Source organism: Plectropomus leopardus, chromosome 2 (assembly GCF_026936395.1).
Source record: "Plectropomus leopardus strain MGB_pleo_1.0 chromosome 2, ASM2693639v1, whole genome shotgun sequence".
Lineage (NCBI taxonomy): Eukaryota > Metazoa > Chordata > Actinopteri > Perciformes > Serranidae > Plectropomus > Plectropomus leopardus.
Genome location: NC_142177.1, coordinates 2839879 through 2861363, shown reverse-complemented (window position 1 = coordinate 2861363; position 21485 = coordinate 2839879). Strand labels below are relative to the sequence as shown.

General features: G+C 37.7%; 1 protein-coding gene across 4 annotated transcripts in view; it reads left to right on the top strand.

Moving 5' to 3' along the window:
• plxnb1b (plexin b1b) overlaps positions 1–20011 on the top strand; it is a 152004-nt gene extending 131993 nt beyond the window's left edge. For all 4 annotated transcript variants that reach the window (XM_088082924.1, XM_088082911.1, XM_088082929.1 and 1 more), the window contains 11 exons: positions 469–615; positions 746–911; positions 1601–1704; positions 1794–1878; positions 4981–5147; positions 6736–6896; positions 8041–8188; positions 8438–8502; positions 10119–10194; positions 15308–15382; positions 15603–20011. In XM_088082924.1, coding sequence (XP_087939050.1) covers positions 469–615; positions 746–911; positions 1601–1704; positions 1794–1878; positions 4981–5147; positions 6736–6896; positions 8041–8188; positions 8438–8502; positions 10119–10194; positions 15308–15382; positions 15603–15707 — 1299 coding nt within the window. In that variant the 3' untranslated portion in view covers positions 15708–20011. The remainder of the gene's footprint in view (positions 1–468; positions 616–745; positions 912–1600; positions 1705–1793; positions 1879–4980; positions 5148–6735; positions 6897–8040; positions 8189–8437; positions 8503–10118; positions 10195–15307; positions 15383–15602) is intronic.
• The last annotated feature ends 1474 nt before the right edge of the window (positions 20012–21485 follow it).

The following is a 21485-nucleotide window of genomic DNA, read 5'->3' as shown; positions in this document are numbered from 1 at the left end:
GAACTAAACCCAGAAATAAAATTTGGACAAATTGTCTCCTGCCAATCACCTTTTTTGTAGCTCACCAGGACTTAGTACTGAAGACATGTTGCACTAAGCAAATTAAATTTGGATATTACTTACCAGTCCAAAAGAAATGTTGTGAATTCAATATTACACCTTATCCCATTCTCTCAAAAATCTGACGTCCAGCCTTCCCTCATAAACTCTCAGTTTGCTGAATGTAAACTTTTCAGTCTCTTTGGCACAAAGTTGCAAGTTGCTGAATTAATGGAGCTAAAAGAATGTCCTTGTTACTGCAGTTATTCATTCTGTCCTGTAGAGTGTGTTAGGCCTCTGCTAATTGACTTGTGCGTGTGTCCGTGTGTGCATGTCTGTGCGTGTGTGTGTGTGTGTGTGTGTGTGTGTGTGTGTGTGTGTGTGTGTGTGTGTGTGTGTGTGTGCGTGTGTGCGTGTGTGTGCGTGCAGGACTCAGCGGGAGAGTCTCTCTACATGCTGTTCAGGGCCATAAAGCACCAGGTAGATAAAGGACCGGTGGACGCTGTGACTGGGAAGGCCAAGTACACCCTAAATGACAACCGCCTGCTGCGAGAGGACGTCGAGTACAAGACCCTGGTGAGGAGAACTCTGACTCCACACCTAATGATCCTTTGCATCTGATTAACAAATCCCAGACATTCACCATGACCTTCAGGAAGTTACGTCCTCCTTCAGTGTCTCACCCCTCTGTTCTTGTGTACTGCAGACTCTGAATGTCCTGGTTCAGGGTGGAGGAGTGAATGAGAGCCAGCCGTTGCCTTCCAAAGTGCTGGACTGTGACACCATCACACAGGTGAAGGAGAAGCTGCTGGATCAGGTGTACAAGGGCACCTCCTTCTCCCACCGACCCCACGCAGACTCACTGGACCTGGGTGAGAATCCACACATCACACACATCACTTTAGATGCTTTGTAGCTTTCTTACTTTACATCTGATCTCTGCAGCTGTGAAGTGACAGAAGTGATGAACTGGTGCTCTTTTATAAGGGTTTCCTGTTTCACTTGTTGAGTTGTGGTGCCCCCTACTGCCAGACAAAAATAAATACAAGAAAAGGCCAATAACTCTTTAAATACTGGAATGACATCAGAATCTTGTGCTACATTCAACACCTTTCACCTTTCAAACCTGGCCAGTTTGGTTTAAAAACAACATGGTTAAAAATGCAACAAGCAATTTTACTAGACATTTCCCTTAAATTGCACAAAATTAGGGAAAGCTGATAGGAAATAAATTAGTAATTTGCCCAAAAAAAAAGACAGAAAAATATAGAGAGAGCTACAGAGAAAAAAATATTTTTTTAAAAAAGATAATTATAATTATTGGAATAATTATTTAAAAAATAACAATTTTCTCATAATTACATATTGAAAATTAATAGGAAATATTAATTGAAAATTAATTAAATGTATCTTATATTTTCTCTTAATTTTCTGTTAAGAGAAAAGGTTAAATAAGTCAACTCCAGATGCACCAAACGTGCCGGCACACACACACACACACACACGCTTTGACAGAATAACACACAGTGTATTGAGTGTGTGTTTGTTGTGTCATGTTCAGAGTGGCGGTCCGGTGTCGCCGGTCATCTCATCCTGTCAGACGAGGACTTGACGTCTGTGGTTCAGGGCAACTGGAAACGTCTCAACACCCTGCAGCACTACAAGGTCAGAGGTCACCCTGCACTCACACACCTTTACTCTGTAACAGTTACAATTATAATAATGCTAACAGTCTGCTTTGTGTTGTTCTTCAGGTCCCAGATGGTGCAACAGTGGCGCTGGTCCCTCGCCACACCAAACACATTCACCACGACAACCACGACTACGTGGCAGGAGAGAGTGAGTTAAACTGAGAGCAGCGTTGTATTAATAATCCAACATCACATCAAACTGACACCTAAATGTCCTTTCTGCTTCCATTAAACTCTTAATGGAACCATATCTAACAACCCAGTATCATTTCATCTGTCACCACAGCACTCTGTCCTGAATTGTTTAGTGAATCCAGACAGCAGAGATAACTGAACATGTCTCATAGTGGGAACGGGGTGTTTGGACTGTTGCTGATGTGAATAACCAGCACTCATTGATTCTTACTATAATCACTCTGTCAAAATGACCCTGGAGGTTAGAGGTGGACTTTCTGTACCAGGTTTTAGGTGGTTCTAGTGTTTTACCCTTCGAAACCTGGATCAACATCGCCTCTCTTGTGCTGCGTTCAGACACCTTCACAAGTACTTAAACCTTCAAAAACTGAGCGAATAGGTTTGATTTTATTTGAAAACACAAGAAAAAAAGGGCATTGAGCACTGAGAACTGTTCTGCAAGAAATTAGTAGATTTGGAAAATATTTTTTAAAGACTTAGATTATAATAATAATAATATATGTTTAATCAATCATTATTGTTTCAGGTAATTTTCATGACCTTTTACAATGTTTTTGCTAATTTTTGGGGTATTTTCTTCATAAGTTGCTCATTGCCTTTTACCTATGTTTTTAAAAGACTTCCAATTTTCTCAGGTCCCAAAGGGTTAAGGACAGAGTTCCGCACAATTTAAAGTAAACAGAGTGATCCTGAGTCCATCAAGTCATTCAACCAGTAAACAGTGAAACTACAACATCATTGTGCTAAAAATAGTATTTTTATAATCCAGATTTTTTTAATGATCCCAATTATTTTATGTTTGAAGCAAATCCCAATATTTTCCCATCAATGTTTTTGATAATTAAAAAGGCGGGGCATCCACTAAGCAGATGCATGGTGGTCCAGTCCCTGGTCCCTGCAGTCCACATGTCCAAGTATCCTTAAGTAAGACTCATGAGCAGCTCACCAACACTACAACTCACAATCTAATAACTGTGCATTATGTAATAATTTAAATGTTAGTAAAACTAATAATTTAATAATAGCACATAATGGAAGAAAGCCATGAGCACATGATGTAATAACCGTTCATAAATAATGTAATACTTTATTACATAATGAAAAAATTATTACATTATAGTGCAAAAATAGTTATGAATTATAAATAATGGAATAAATTCAGCACATAGAATAATCATTTTAAAAAGAGTGCTTCGGGGGCGACCTCTCGCTCACTGGGTAGAGTGTGCGCCCCATATGCCTCAGGCTCCTGCAGCGGCCCGGGTCCAAGTCTAGTCTGTGGCCCTTTGCTGCCTGTCGTTCCCCCTTATCTGTCCCACCTTTCCTGTCTCTCTCAAAATATCCTGTATAATAAAGTGAAAAAGCCCCATAAAAATAATCTTTTAAAAAAGAGTCTTTAAACCCTGAGCATATTGCTTTGATTTCTTCCCACTGGACACTGGAAAAAAAGGCAATGACTTACTTGGCAAGAAATGTCCCAAAAGTTCAAAGAAATAAATAAAAGGTGACAAGAAAATTACCAAAAAAAATCTTTTTTTTTTGTTTTATTTGTTTTCTGTGGGGTTTTTTTAAAGAGGGGAGAATTATCAGAAAAAAAACTGTATTTATATTGAAAGTAATTTTATATTTAAATTATGTTACAGAAAAAAATAAATACATACAGATTTTTCATCACTCTTTTAGTTCTTTTTTAAATTTTTTTGCATATTTTCAGGTAATTTCTTTTAACTTTTTCTTTATTCTTTTTAAAATTTCTTTTATTCTTTTTTTTGCTAATTATTGGGCCACATCTTGTTCAGCTGATGTTGCCATCTCCCCATGTTTCAAAGGGTCAAAGCAAGACTTGAGGGATTCGGGATCACCCTGTTTGCTTTAATTTGTACAGAGTGAATAGAGGCAGTAACAATGAGGTCCACTTCTAGTCTTACAGGATACAAGAGGCTCAGATTCAGAATCATTCTTTATTGTCCTCCATACCGGCAATGAATATTCACAGTCTGTACATATAAACACCTAGAGCAGGTAACAGACTGGCTATAAACAGACAAGAACATGAAAACAAAGCAGCACAAGTCTATGACAGAGTGGCCAGACTGTTAAAAGCAGTGAAGGCTGAGGGCACAGAGCCGGCCCTCTTACAGAGTGATTGTCTGTGTCTGTGACCAGAGGGCGGTGGAAGTGGAGTCCTCCATTCAAAGCTACTGGACTTTGTCTGTTTGGTGTTGAGGGCATTTCCAATAATGTGCTCCAAACTGAAGACGCCTCTCAGACTCAAAGATGTGTGACAAAAATCAGGACTAGCGGATATCCTGTGATGGTGGACAAATGAGAACCCGTACAGATGTAATGCTGAATTGTATATGCTGGATGATTCTTAGCATGTGAACTGATTGTTCCATACAGAATCATTGCACTTTCTTTAAATGTTAGCTGATCCAAGCAGCAAATAATATCAGACAACTATCTACAAAACCATCAGGATAAACAGGATAGAGATCCAGGCAAATGAGGACTTTACTATAGTGGCTAAATCATTAAAAAAGCCAACATGTGTCAACCACTACCGATCTGCATCAGGGCTTTAAAAACATGCAATATAGGTACCTATATGATCTGTATTACCTTTACCGACCAACTGATAAAAGGCTTCAGTAGTGATCCAGCCTGGCACGCTGCTGCACTGTATTTGGCACTCTTGCTATGACCACATCCGGTCACAGAAAAAAAAGGGGGGCTTTTTTTTTTATGCGTCTTCCTGATTTTATTTTTTGATTTACTAAATAGAGAATGAAAATCAGACTACTTTTAAATTTCGCTTTTGGACCAAGAAAAATGAAAGAAATTAAATTTTTTTATTTTTTTAAAAATCTAATTACAGTTTGTTTTTTTTTAAATACCCATCTTTGAAATGAAAATCCAGTGACCAAAAGATACACAGACCTTCAGTCCATTGATCACTGATATAGTGAGCCTGCTGTATGTTTGACAGGGAAGCAGGGCACCACCGTTGAGTGACTTGTACTAAATAAAGTTTTTCAAACATTGCCGTGTGCAGAGACTCCGATGCTGGAGGACGCAGATGAAGGAGGAGTGAGGCTGTGGCATCTAGTGAAAGCCAGCGAGGAGCCAGAGCTGCCAAAACACCGCAGAGGCAGCCTGAGGGAGAGAGAGAGGGCCAAGGCCATCCCTGAGATCTACCTGACCCGCCTGCTCTCCATGAAGGTACACACACACACACACACACACACACACACACACACACACACACACACACACACACACACACACACAAGGTTTCCATATAGCTGTCAAGTTGTTTTTTTTAAATGTTGCAAAAATGGACACTTACAAGTCCATACCAGGAGCTGATGAAATGTGAGGCAAGTTGTATGACTACATAATCCTGATGTTTGTGAGTCAAAACATTTCTGAAAATGCATTGGAGCCTTGTTTATTTTGCAAATATCATAAATAAATACTTCTATGCAACAACTGCATGGCTTTTTCAAAGGAAAATTAATGCTTCCATCTCACACATGTGCAAATTGTTGTTAAAATATTCCATAAGGTTTAATTAAAAAATTCTATTCAGCTGTATGAATTTGACACATTATAATTTGAGTTGAATAGGAAAACAGTCACTTGTATCTAAGTGCATACAATGAACAGATAAACAGCCAGCTGTGTGCTGCAGCTACGCGAGTTTGAATGTCGAGGCTCAGACACACCTTCTGAAAACTTGTGGACAGGAGCAAAGGAGGAAAACGCCTACAGAATGCGAAAAATAGAGAACACTGTCCAAACACTTGCAAAAACACATGAACGTTTTGGTCATTTGCATTTGACACATTTTTAATTATTATATTTATAAACAATAAAATACACATATAAAACAATACACACAAGATGCACCATATTACCTTCACATCACAAACCATCAACATGCCACAAGCAGATGCCACAAAACCAGTAAATAAAACCCAACAAAACAACAAAAACCAAGTACAAAACACACAAAAAACCACAAAGACATTATCACTAAAGAAAAAAACACAGTCATGATCATCAGTCTTCTAAACATGGCCTTAATGTGATCCATTTTCTTTAATAGTTCTTAATTGTTCCCGGTCTATGTGCAATAATGCCCTCTAACCTAAAATAATGTTTCAACAAAGAGAGAAAATGAGGAAATGTCAAACTTTCCTTTTCTTTTAGTGCAAAAGCAAATCTCTTACCCAATTAAAGAAACTGTAGCCTATTTTAAAATACTTGGACATCCATTTCTGAATTCACCAAGTATTACGTGGGGAGTATATGAGGGGACATTGCATAACTAACGGGAATGTAAAGCTAGCCTTCATCTAAAATGTCAATACATTATAATTCACATGGGAACGGAAATATTGTTCCCTTATATTTTTGTTATAGTTTTGTTAACATTGTTACTGTTTTTTGCAAGTCATTTGGCAGTATGCAGGAACTCTCTCTTTTTTTGCATTCTAGGTTCACGTGACTTCATTTATACCCATAGGTAGATTTGTTTTTCAGTAACAGGAGAGTGCACACATACATTTAAAACACAAGACAGATACAGAGGTAAGACTGTACAAAACAGGGACATGGACGAGGTACTCACGTTTACTGATTAGATTAAAACACAAGTTTCCTGCAGTAAACCCCCACACACACACACACACACACACACACACACACACACACACACACACACAGACACACTTGTCATGTGCACACTGTTGCACAGCAGCAAACAAAGCTCTGCACTGAACCATTCTGACTCCACTTTCTTCAGGGGACACTGCAGAAGTTTGTAGACGATCTGTTCACAGTGATCCTCAGCACCAGCCGTCCTGTCCCACTGGCTGTCAAATACTTCTTTGACCTGCTGGACGACCAGGCCGGACAACACGGCATCTCCGACCCAGAGACGATACACATCTGGAAGACCAACAGGTACATGATAGACCAGGGATGGGATGATATACTAATTTATGGCAGACTGCGATATAAAAATACACTCCCAATAAGTTGATTGTGATGAATTTCCATTACGAAGATTATCATAAATATCATGTCCAGCAAAGACAGCTGGTCTACCATTAACAAAAGAGTCTCTGCAGAAACAGGCTGTGTGTCCAGTGTGTGATGCAACAAAAATATTTGTTACTCTATGTTAATCTAAGGTAAAATTATTACAGCATTTTTTTAGTGCAATTTTAGCAGTTTTAAGCATGTTTTGATAATTCTAATATTGTAAACTTTAGTTTTTTTGGCCAGGAGCATCATGACATGCCAACATGAAGTTTTCATATGGTCCTGTGCATTAGACTCACACAAATACAGACAGCCAGTTGGTGTCATGAGGAGGTGAAGTTGACATCCTCTATCAATGTGAAGGGTTAAAAAAGTTTTGTCCTACTAGGGACCAAACACTGTTTTTCAAAATAGTATTTAATGTTGAAACTTAAGAGTAAAGAGTCATTTATTCCAATAAGGTTTGTTTGAGGTGCTGAAAGAACTTGAATTTGACACTCAGAAATCAAAGTACTGGATTATCTTGAAAAATTGACATTTTTGACACATCCTCTAAAAAAATACAGGAATATTACTGTGAGAAAAACAGAGAAAGAAATTATTTCACGACACGTGACAAAGCCAAGAACGGCTGGAATGGCAATTATCTTCTAATGCCGTATGAGCTCATGGGTTGGCAAACACCAGCAAACAGTCGAGGCCCGCCTGCAAAACACTCACAACATAGCAGTGTCAGTCATTAGCACAAGTCTGGAGCTGTAATTCAGCAGGACATAAGCAGTTGTGTGTGATGGTAGAGCTGTTGGATGTTTTTTTGTGTATTGTTAGCCCTGCTTGCCTGTTTGCTCTTTTTACAAATTTGCACAATTCTCTTGCAGCAGGTGGAGAACAATTACATCCTTTAAAAAAAAAAAAAAAATTAAGTGCTTGAAAAAGTATTTAAAAATCCTTGAATTTGACTTGTTCCTGTGTGTATGAACCCTGTTCCAACCACTTTAAGGACTGATGCAAACTGGATCTTGAAACAAGTTAGACTGATAATGTTCCCGCTCTGTGTCTCCAGTCTCCCTCTGCGTTTCTGGATCAACATTGTGAAGAACCCTCAGTTCATCTTTGACGTGCAGGCGTCAGACCACGTGGACGCCGTGCTCTCCGTCATCGCCCAGACCTTCATGGACTCCTGCACCATCGCTGAGCACAAGCTGGGACGGGTGAGGACAGAATACACTACATATTTCCATAAAACATGTGTGGTTATTTTAAGCAGTTGTTGTTGTTTTTTCTACTGTTACCACTGATGAAAGGGGAAATGTTTAAAAAGGAGGACAGCTTGAGGCTGTGAGGGATGTTTCTGTGGCAGGTGTTGACTTCACAGCAGTGACACACAGAGCTGATGTTCAGACAGGCCTCTTGTCCCTCTTCCTCTCTTAAATTCTCTGTCCCTCTTTCCTTTTCAACAGGACTCTCCCATCAACAAGCTGCTGTACGCCAGAGACATCCCCCGCTACAAGCAGATGGTAGAGAGGTGGGTCACATTCAGAGCTCAGACAGCTTTATCACTGCCTTGTGTTTCTAAGTGGTATTACTCAGAACTTTTCCAAGCACAGTTTAGTGGAGCTACAGTTATAGCTTGATTAGGTCACTTAATTGGACTCCTGTCCTTGTCCCAGTATACAAGCAGCGGAGGAGAATCTATTTATTGATGTATGTGCGACTCCTCCTCAGCAGGTGGCAATATGACCTCTTTCAGCTAGTTGCAATAAACCTATATATTTATACAGTCTGTGATATAGATCACATCACAATCATAACTTCGGGGTAGAAAACCACCGTATCATGACCATATAATCAAGCAGCGCTGAGTAAACTCTGTCTTTACTGATTAGTTTTAAACCACCTAAAAAAATCTATATCGGTTTAAGTGTACACTATATTTAGAATATTTTCACAGCTTGACCTTGCTGTAAGACAGCTCTCACTGACGGGGATTTGAAGCTGTTATATCAAAAACAGCAGACTGCACAGAGACAACAGTCATTTTACTCCATTGAACAGTGGAGCTGCTGCTCTACCACTGCCTCCATCAGCTGCTGTGGAAGCTAAAGAGGAGCAAATATTTAAATATAAAAAATAAAAATTTAAAAAAATAAATATTTAAACTTAAAAAGATGTGGATTTTTTTTAGGTAAAATATGTTTTGCTGCGGTCCCGTCCACAGCAGGACATCACTTAGCTTCCGTGCTGGTGTTGTGGGACTGTACTTTATCAGAGCAGGCTGGGGTGTGACTTTTTTATTTAAAATAAATATTAAATACTACCTTTCAAGTTGTATGTCCCTCACCTGAGCTAGAAATATAAAGACCTGTATTTGAGAGGAGTTTAAGCATGAAAGGGAGAGAGAGGGGATGACATGCAGCTAAGGGCTAAGGTTGGAATCAAACCTGCAGTTGCTGCAGCGAGGACTGTACATGGACTGTACACACTCTGTACATGGGGCGCCTGCTCTACCAACTGAGCTACCGGGCCCTGGTTTATTTTTCTTTGAAAACATAGGAAAAAAGGCACTGAGCAACTTGGCAGCAAATGTTCTGCTTACTGCAAGATATTAGTAGCTTTGGAAAATGATTTCCAAAAGAATTAGGGAAAAATGTCCAAAAAAAACTGTATAATTATATATTCCATCTTTTGCTCAGAAGTTTATTATTATTTAAAGACTTTTTTCAGGTCATTCCATATTTGTTTTGTTTTTATTTACGTAAGTTTCTTTTTTCCTCACATTTTGGGTTTTTTTTTTCTTTGTAGATTTTTCAGGCATTTCTTCTTAAGTTGCTTGTAGCTGTTTTTGCTTCAGTTTAAAAGGGTTAAACCTTATTCTGAAACAGCACACTTGATATTATGACTGAGATTTCACACCAGATATGAATGATTGCATTTTGGATTGTTACGATCTAATTTCCATTATTGTGTAATGCAATACATAAATGACTGTATCAAAGATGCTGTTTGGTTAAGGTGGATTTTCTCTACATTTCTGAAGCTCTCTTCTTTTTAGTGTGAAATGTGCTTCCATCAGCAGCGTATGAGGCCAGTGTGGAATGTCAGTAATGCTGATGAAGTTGATGATCATTGTGGTGATTGCAGGTACTATGCTGACATCAGGCAGACCATCTCAGCCAGTGACCAGGAGATGAACTCAGCTCTGGCTGAGCTGTCCAGGGTCAGTGCAGCAACACCTCACAGCCACACACTATACACACACATATAACACACTATACACACATATAACACACTGTACACACACATATAACACACTGTACACACACATATAACACACTATACACACATATAACACACTGTACACACACATATAACACACTGTACACACACATATAACACACTATACACACACATATAACACACTATACACACATATAACACACTGTACACACACATATAACACACTGTACACACACATATAACACACTATACACACACATATAACACACTATATACACATATAACACACTGTACACACACATATAACACACTGTACACACACATATAACACACTATATACACACACATATAACACACTGTACACACACATATAACACACTGTACACACACATATAACACACTGTACACACACATATAACACACTATATACACACATATAACACACTGTACACACACATATAACACACTGTACACACACATATAACACACTATATACACACACATATAACACACTGTACACACACATATAACACACTGTACACACACATATAACACACTGTACACACACATATAACACACTGTACACACATATAACACACTATACACACACATATAACACACTGTACACACACATAACACACTATATACACACACATATAACACACTATACACACGCATATAACACACTATACACACACATATAACACACTATATACACACACACATATAACACACTGTACACACACATATAACACACTATACACACACATATAACACACTGTACACACACATATAACACACTATATACACACATATAACACACTATACACACACACATAACACACACTACACACACACATACAACACACTGTGCACACACATATAACACACTATATACACACACATATAACACACTGTACACACACATATAACACACTATACACACACATATAACACACTATACACACACACACATAACACACTATACACACACATATAACACACTATACACACACATATAACACACTATACACACATATAACACACTATACACACACATATAACACACTGTACACACACATAACACACACACACACACACATATAACACACCATACACACACATATCACACACTGCACACACACATAACACACTACACACACATATAACACACTGTGCACACACATATAACACACTATATACACACATATAACACACTGTACACACACATATAACACACTATACACACACATATAACACTATATACACACATATAACACACTATACACACACATATAACACACTGTACACACACATATAACACACTGTACACACACATATAACACACTATATACACACATATAACACACTCTACACACACATATAACACACTATACACACACATAAAACACACTACACACACATATAACACACTATACACACACATATAACACACTATACACACACATATAACACACTATACACACACATATAACACACTATATACACACACATATAACACACTGTACACACACATATAACACACTATATACACACATATAACACACTGTACACACACATATAACACACTATATACACACATATAACACACTATACACACATATAACACACTATATACACACACATATAACACACTATACACACACATATAACACACTGTACACACACATATAACACACTGTACACACACATATAACACACTATATACACACATATAACACACTATACACTCACATATAACACACTGTACACACACATATAACACACTATATACACACATATAACACACTGTACACACATATAACACACTATACACACACATATAACACACTATACACACACATAACACACTATACACACATATAACACACTATACACACATATAACACACTATATACACACACATATAACACACTATACACACACATATAACACACTGTACACACACATATAACACACTGTACACACACATATAACACACTATATACACACATATAACACACTATACACACACATATAACACACTGTACACACACATATCACACGATATACACACATATAACACACTATACACACATATAACACACTGTACACACACATATAACACACTATACACACACATATAACACACTGTACACACACATATAACACACTGTACACACACATAACACACTCTACACACACACATAACACACACTATACACACATATAACACACTGTACACACACATATAACACACTATACGCACACATATAACACACTATACACACACATATAACACACTATACACACATATAACACACTATACACACACATATAACACACTGTACACACACATATAACACACTATATACACACACATATAACACACTATACACACACATAACACACTATATACACACATATAACACACTATACACACATATAACACACTATATACACACATATAACACACTATACACACATATAACACTATATACACACACATATAACACACTATACACACACATATAACACACTACACACACATATAACACACTATATACACACACATAACACACTGTACACACACATAACACACTACACACACATATAACAAACTATATACACACACATATAACACACTATACACACACATATAACACACTGTACACACACATATAACACACTATATACACACATATAACACACTATACACACACATATAACACACTGTACACACACATATAACACACTATATACACACACATAAAACACACTATACACACACATATAACACACTATACACACACATATAACAAACTATAAACACACATAACACACTGTACACACACATATAACACACTGTACACACATATAACACACTGTACACACACATATAACACACTATACACACACATATAACACACTATACACACACATATAACACACTATACACACACATATAACACACTATACACACACATATAACACACTATACACACACATATAACACACTATATACACACATATAACACACTATACACACATATAACACACTATACGCACACATATAACACACTATACACACATATAACACACTGTACACACACATATAACACACTGTACACACACATATAACACACTATATACACACATATAACACACTATACACACACATATAACACACTGTACACACACATATAACACACTATATACACACACATATAACACACTATACACACACATATAACACACTGTACACACACATATAACACACTATATACACACATATAACACACTATACACACGCATACAACACACTATACACACACATATAACACACTATATACACACACATATAACACACTATACACACACATATAACACACTATACACACATATAACACACTGTACACACACATATAACACACTATATAAACACATAACACACTATACACACATATAACACACTGTACACACACATAACACACTATACACACACACATAACACACTATACACACACATATAACACACTATACACACACATATAACACACTATATACACACATATAACACACTGTACACACATATAACACACTATATACACACATATAACACACTAGACACACACATATAACACACTGTACACACACATATAACACTATATACACACATATAACACACTATACACACATATAACACACTGTACACACACATATAACACACTATACACACACATATAACACACTATACACACACATATAACACACTGTACACACACATATAACACACTGTACACACACATATAACACACTATACGCACACATATAACACACTATACACACATATAACACACTGTACACACACATATAACACACTATACGCACACATATAACACACTATACACACACATATAACACACTATACACACACATATAACACACTATATACACACATATAACACACTATACACACACATATAACACACTATACGCACACATATAACACACTATACACACATATAACACACTGTACACACACATATAACACACTATACGCACACATATAACACACTATACACACACATATAACACACTATACACACACATATAACACACTATATACACACATATAACACACTATACACACACATATAACACACTATACACACACATATAACACTATACACACACATATAACACACTATATACATAAGCATATAACACACTATATACACACGCATATAACACACTATGTACACATGCAAATATAGCACACTATATACACACACACAAACACACTATATACACAAACATAACAAGCTATAAACACACACATATAACACACTATATACACACACATCTAACACACTATATACACACACATATAACACTCTATATACACACACATACAACACACTATATACACACACATACTGTGTAACACTCTATATACACACACACATAGTATAACACACTATATACACACACACAACACACTATATATACACACACACATACTGTGTAACACACTATATACACACACATATAACACACTATATACACACACACATACTGTGTAACACACTATATACACACACACATATAACACACTATATACACACACATATAGAACTAATCTGGAATCTGTTACAGAGTGACCTTTTGTTTCTTTTGGGCATTTTAAATCATTACTCAATAATCGTCCACCTTCAAGATGTAATTGTCTTTGCCAGTAGCTCTTACTTATCAACTTTAATTATTTATTAATTCATTTATTATTATTATCATTATTATAATTATTATTATTCCACTGTCAACATGTAATTGTTGTAATAGCTCTTACCTATAAACTGTATTTATTTATATATTTATTGATTTTATTTTTTATTTTTGGGGTGAATATGTATTAATGCTTGTTCTTTTGTTTTTGACTGAAATTGATTGAAATTGATTGTGTGTGTCCTGTTGATGAAGTGCTATGTACACTCAGCGCTGAAAATGAGGGTCTCCCTCAATGGCTCCCGAGTTTAAATAAAGTATAAATAACAATAAAAATTAAATATGTAATCTGATGGCTTTGTTTTCAGAACTACTCTGGGGAGCTCAACTACCTGGTGGCTCTGCACGAGCTCTACAAGTACATCAACAAGTACTACGACCAGGTGGGCTTATCACTTAGTCTAACTGCATACAGTGCTTTGCATAGTATTCACCCTTTTTGCATTTGTTGCATAACAACCTATATACTTTTATTTTTTTCAAACTCTCTTTATTGAAACGTTAAAATATGCAATTGTATAAAATCAGCATATGAAGAAAGAAAGAAAACCACTGTCTTCTTTTCCAACAAACTAATATTCCCTACTCCTCCCCCAATGTAAGATCATCACGGCGCTGGAGGAGGACACCACGGCCCAGAAGATGCAGCTGGGATACAGACTGCAGCAGATCGCCGCCGCCGTGGAGAATAAAGTCACCGACTTGTGACAGAGGAAACGCCAGCAGAGCCGCAGCACACAGAGCGGGGAGGAGAGGAGGATAAGGAAAGGTAACCCTGCAGGCTGAACTGAACAGCAGGAGAGACACAGACAGAAAACGGCACCGAGCTTCCTGTTGGGACGAACGCTCGGAGTCAATGAGACACAAATTTTGCAGGTTTGAAGTTCACAGCATGTGTCCTATGCTGATGCTGACTGAGGATGACTTTAGTGCGGAACCTTTAAGCTCTCTGTAGCAGGACAGCACACAGACACTGGACAATGACACAGGGGACATGTGAGAGACACCAGTCAGGCCTGCTGTCCCTCCTCTTGACTTTATGTGGAGACATTTGGAGGAAACCCGTAGTGTTTTCTCTCTACAGGACTTGAGCTGACAGGTGTTCCATGGCAGCGCTCGTGTAAGAGAAGCAGCTGGTCCACAGCTGATCACGTCTGAAGACTGGTCCCAGTGGGATCTGATCTCACAGATTCCCCTCCCAGTGGATTTTATGAAGCGGTACCTCTTAATGCCTTGTGTGCTTCTCGCTGCTGTACAGTCAAAAGTTATTTCTTTGTGTGTGTATGGTGATTTATGTGTGTGTGCGTGTGTGTGTATCCACATGGCCCTGGTTGTCAGTCTCCACCTTGTATTGTGGCATTTCTGGTTTCAAGTATTGAAGTAACTGCTCATATTTTAGGTGTTAAAGTTACAGTATTCAGAAAACAGCTGAGCTTCCACATTTTTTCTGTGGAGTGGACACATGATTAAGAGTGACACTGTGGTCACAACTTTGTTTTCTTAAAGGGACAGTTCACCCCAAAATCAGACATCTGTATTTTTTCCTCCTACCTGTCGTGCTATTTATCAGTATAGAAAGTTTTGGTGCGAGTTGAACTAGTTTCTACCAAACTACACCTGCCAACTGTATCAGTGTGCAGCAGGAGGCGTGCATCTACCCATGGACAGGAGGCTCGTGCTTGTGACACTAATGGGGCCCTCCTTGGCTGAGCTGTAACGTTAGCTAACTCATTGGTGATAGGTGAGCTAACAGTGCACGCTTCCAAGATGATACGGTTGGAAGGTGTAGTTCAGTAGAAAGACACTAGTTCCTACATGAAACTGCTCACAACAAGCTCTGTGGATTATCCTGAGTAACCGGGTCATGATTTCTGTAAAGAGACAAATAGCTGTTGAGTTTTTCAAAATAATTTTTTGCCGCTTTGAGCACCACAAGTCGAGTGCCATCTAGTTCCATTAGATCGGAGAGAAAGCAGACATCTCTGTGGCTGATATCTCCAACACTCGGCAACTCACAACACAACTATCTAGACTGATAAATAGCTCTAAAAGTAACAGGAGAAATCATAGACTGTACATAAAGATGGACGACGCGTTCCCACTTGCCCCAACTATGTAAAAGTGAAGCCAAAACATCCCGGAAACAGCTGCTGCCCTCTCATCATCTGGAGCCAGAGTCTGCAGAGTAGCAATCTCTGTGGTGATAGAGTTTCTGCCTGTACCCCAAGACCCCAGGAAGTGCGCCAGGCTCTGATGCAAATTTTACATAGTGGCCAAAAGTGGAATCACACTATCCGGGTCCATCACATGATGCCTACTGACCCAGAAAGACTTTTTCCCATAGACTTATATTGGGAAAGAGACATATGTAAATCAGTGGATCTTTTTTTTTTGCATCTAAACCCCCAGAAAATGATTCATTTCACTCTCTAGATTTAAGCCAGACAGTTTCATAACATTTGGAAAGTCTAAATGTTTTTGGTCCGCCATTCAAGCGAGCGAGGCGCTAAACCAGAAGTCAGTTACTTAGCCGGCCCAAGTTACCCGCTTGGGCACACTCTGCCACACTCTGCCACCATAAGTCTCTGGTGCTTGTGCCTCATGACCCCGGTAATGCAGAAGATCCGGGTACTTTCATACTGTGGAAAAAGAGCTTTTTTTTTTGCTTCATGGGCTACTGAGCAGCAGCAGGAATAATACTGCCTAGTCCTATACTGCAGCCAGACACCAGGGGGCGATCCATATGTTTTGGATTCTCTTTTGGGGAGCTGTCATGTTGACAATCTTTGTGTTCAGTCTCTGGGGAAAAATCTATATTTTTGATTTGGGGTGAAGCGTTCCTTTAAATCCAATCGCTGAGAGTCTAATCAGTCACTGCCACTCTCTACCTCAGCCTCCTCTGCTGCATCACACTCCTTTTCTTCTGTAATGTTGATGACCCAAAACTACTGTGTACATTTCAGCCAGCGAAAAGTCCCAGTGCAGCAGCACACACCTACCCTCACTAACATGTACAGTAACACCTCCCTCACTACAGCAGTACAAATACACGTTTTTAAGTTCAATATTTCCTTTGTGTGAGATTGTAAATCAGAACCTGCTCGTTAGAGCATTTTAAGGTACTTTAACCCAGACTGAGTGTCAGTTTACTCTGTTTTTGTTTCTTGCTTTTATACGTGTTCATGTGGATGTGTCTGTAGTGTTGAAGTCACTGGAAAGATGTTAGAGGAAAATCCTTCCATAAAGGAACTCCATGCAGCAGAGTCTTAGTGTGCACCACCATGTTTTCTTGTGTAAGTCAGCCCTCTTTCTATTTTGTACATTTTTAACATTCCTTTTAGGTTTTGGAACAATGTATCAAATCATCATTAAATCACTCTCGTTGTGCCGGGGGCCGAGGTGACGGTACGCGTCAGACGGGCTTTGGTTGGTGTGCAGTTCTTGTATTGAACACAAGGTGGCACTGCTTCATGTGATGAAGGTCTGTATGGCAGATTATTTCTGTCAAGCTGATGCAGGTTATGTCGATTATACTGCTGCTGCTTCAGTAGGCAGAATTGATCTTATCTCACTGTTGTGCTTTCAGTTAGAGCACCGAGACCGTATGCACGAGCTTATGTTTGCTGATGTTTCTTTAGGGCCGGGTACGGCTGGATGTTTGTTGATGGTTGTCTTGTGTCAAACTCTGTTTCCCCTTTAAAACAGTGTTTCCCATAGCAATGCCCTTTGTGGTTTCAGTTGACCCTTAAAACCTGAGCAAACTGGCGTGATTTCTTTCAAAAACGTGGAAAGAAGGTAATGAGCAATTAAAAAAGAAATGACCCAAAATGGGTAAGAAATTTAAATGATTGAAAGTATAAGAAAATTACCTGAAAATTAGTTTAAAAAAAACCCACACACATACACAAGAGACCCACGGACAGAACAAGACAAATAATAATTCTGTATCCTAATTTCAAATATGTAACTATGAAAATTCAATAGCTTTTTTCTCCCTTAACATTTTCCTCCAGCTTTAAAAAAAATATTTTTCTAAATCTACTAATTTCTTGCAATTTGTAAAACATTTTTTACCAGCTGCTCATTGCCTTTTTCTCCCATATTTTGGGGAAAAAAACAGGAGAAGGACATGAGCAGTTAAAGGAGAAATGTCCAAAAAAAAGGGCAAAGAATTAGTAAAAAAAAATACAAGAAAAGTATCTGATCTGGTGGCAAAAAACAAAAAACAACAACAAAGAATTATCTGGATAAGATTGCTTAAAAATTCTAATAATTCTGTAACATTTGAAATATGTAATTATAATAATTATACATATAGGTTTTCCCAAGTTTTTCCTAAAATTATAAATCTACTAAGTTCTTACAATTTGTGGAGCTTTTCTTACCAAGTTGCTCATTGTCTTTTTTCTTAAGTTTTTTTTTAAGAAGTCACACCAATTTGCTCAGAGTTCAAAGATTAAAATACTTGTGAAAGGCGTCTGAAAGCAGCAAGAGGAAAGTGTTGCTACAGGTTTCTAAGGGTGAATCTAAGTCTGAGCTGTAGACACAGAGTCTGCAGACCGAGTCAACAGAAAAGATGAGAGTGAAAAGGATTTCAAAAGTGGCCGACCTTGAAGAGTGTCCATGTGTGTCAGCTGAGCCTGATGTGTGTCACTCTCAGCTCCAGGCCCAACATGTCACAATGTAGGTTTATCATGACATCACCTAACACAAACAAAGCATCTAATGCGTCACATGAGCGGATGATTTGTCCTGTCGGGTCAGACGGGGCAGAGAGGTCAGTGATGGTGAAGATGAGCCGTCGGAGGGAAACTGTAACTGTTATTAGGCTGTATAAATTTGGCAATGTAGAGCAGGCTCTGCAAGGAGCAGTTTTAGGGATGTTTCTTATTTTGTGTGTTAATATCACTGTACATACTGATTGAAAGCGTAACTGTAGTGATTTAACCTGTTTAATAAGAGAAGGTGCAAATCCTCCCAGATGCTGATGTAATAAAGTATTCTTAAAATGATGCGTTGTGTTTTTCTTTCAAAGAGATGACTTTCAAACTGAATCCCTGAAGATGGTTTAGGGACTGTTTATTATTTTTGGCTTAGGGAAGGGCATACAACTTTAAATGGCTGTACTATTTTGTATTTATTTTGTTGTCAATTTTTAACTCTTTATGAAAAACACCTTCATTGCATGATCCTGTCTAAATAGATCTTAAATAAGAACTGTGATTGCTAGATCATTCACTGTTTTTGCCGCAGAAAGTTAAGGCTTCTGTCCTCTCTGTCATCACATCATGACCTCATGTTACCTTAAGTGACGTTTGGGCAAATACAGTATTTCCCAGTAATTATGCGGGTATTTCCCCGTAATTGCCCCTGCAGATCGCTTTTCCCATAATCCTGTATTACCTTATGTAATCTAACCTTGTGTGCAGTGAAAACTTATTTTTCCATAATTACTTCTTATTTGCATAATCTTGTGTATATGATTTAAAATAAAAAACCATGATAGCTTGAACATTCCTTCCTGTACCTGCGGTGTAAAAACACAAGGTGGCGCCAGAGAAATAAATGATGAGGCCATCACAATACCTTGGCACTCAAAACCTGAAAATGTATATAGTTCAAAGAACCTTAAACCATGTTAAGAAATATTTTGTTTTGTTTATATTTTTAAAAATCTTTTGGATTTATCTGATGAAAAAAAAAGTCTGATTTATGTTTTTATTAATGACACAGTTTAGATACTACTACTACTAAGATCAGTTATTATGTAACCTTTATATTATATGTTATTGCCTATATATCTTTCAGTTAAGGTTGTACAGATGTCAGGTATATAAAGCATCTAAAGATAGTCCAAAATATGACATTACAATAAGGAAAAATATCAATCCAGGGAACTGCTGGACCATTTCTATTGCAGAGTTCAAAGGGTTAAAGAGAACATGCCAGGTGTGTTGTCTTTAAAAGCCAACAAAATTACCTTTTATTTTATAAAACAAAAATTATCATTGGATTATAAAATTTTCTGTGGTCTTTGGCACGTTATGTGCGATGAGCGTGTCCATCAGAAATGTAGGAGCCAATTAAATAGAAACATTGTAACATTAATATTGATTTGGTATGGTTTATATAGTAGTGTTGTTACATGTTTTTTGTTAGTGTTTTGGGATAGCTTTTACTTGCTTCATGACTGTGTTTATTGGGAGTGTTGGGTCACATGGAAATGGGCAGTGACTTTATAATCTATATGAGTATCTGCCTTGCACCTGTGTCGGGTGGATAGGAGAGACGGTGAGTGACTTGCTGTATTTTTTGATGACCTCACTTTCTGTGATCGCTGTGATTATTTTGCCTCTAAGTTTGTGCATGTGATAATAAGTTTATTCCTTTTAACTATTATAATTATAATTTTATTTATTTATTCATTATAATTGTTTTTAATTACTATTATTATTATGAATTAATTTATGTATTTATTTTTTACAT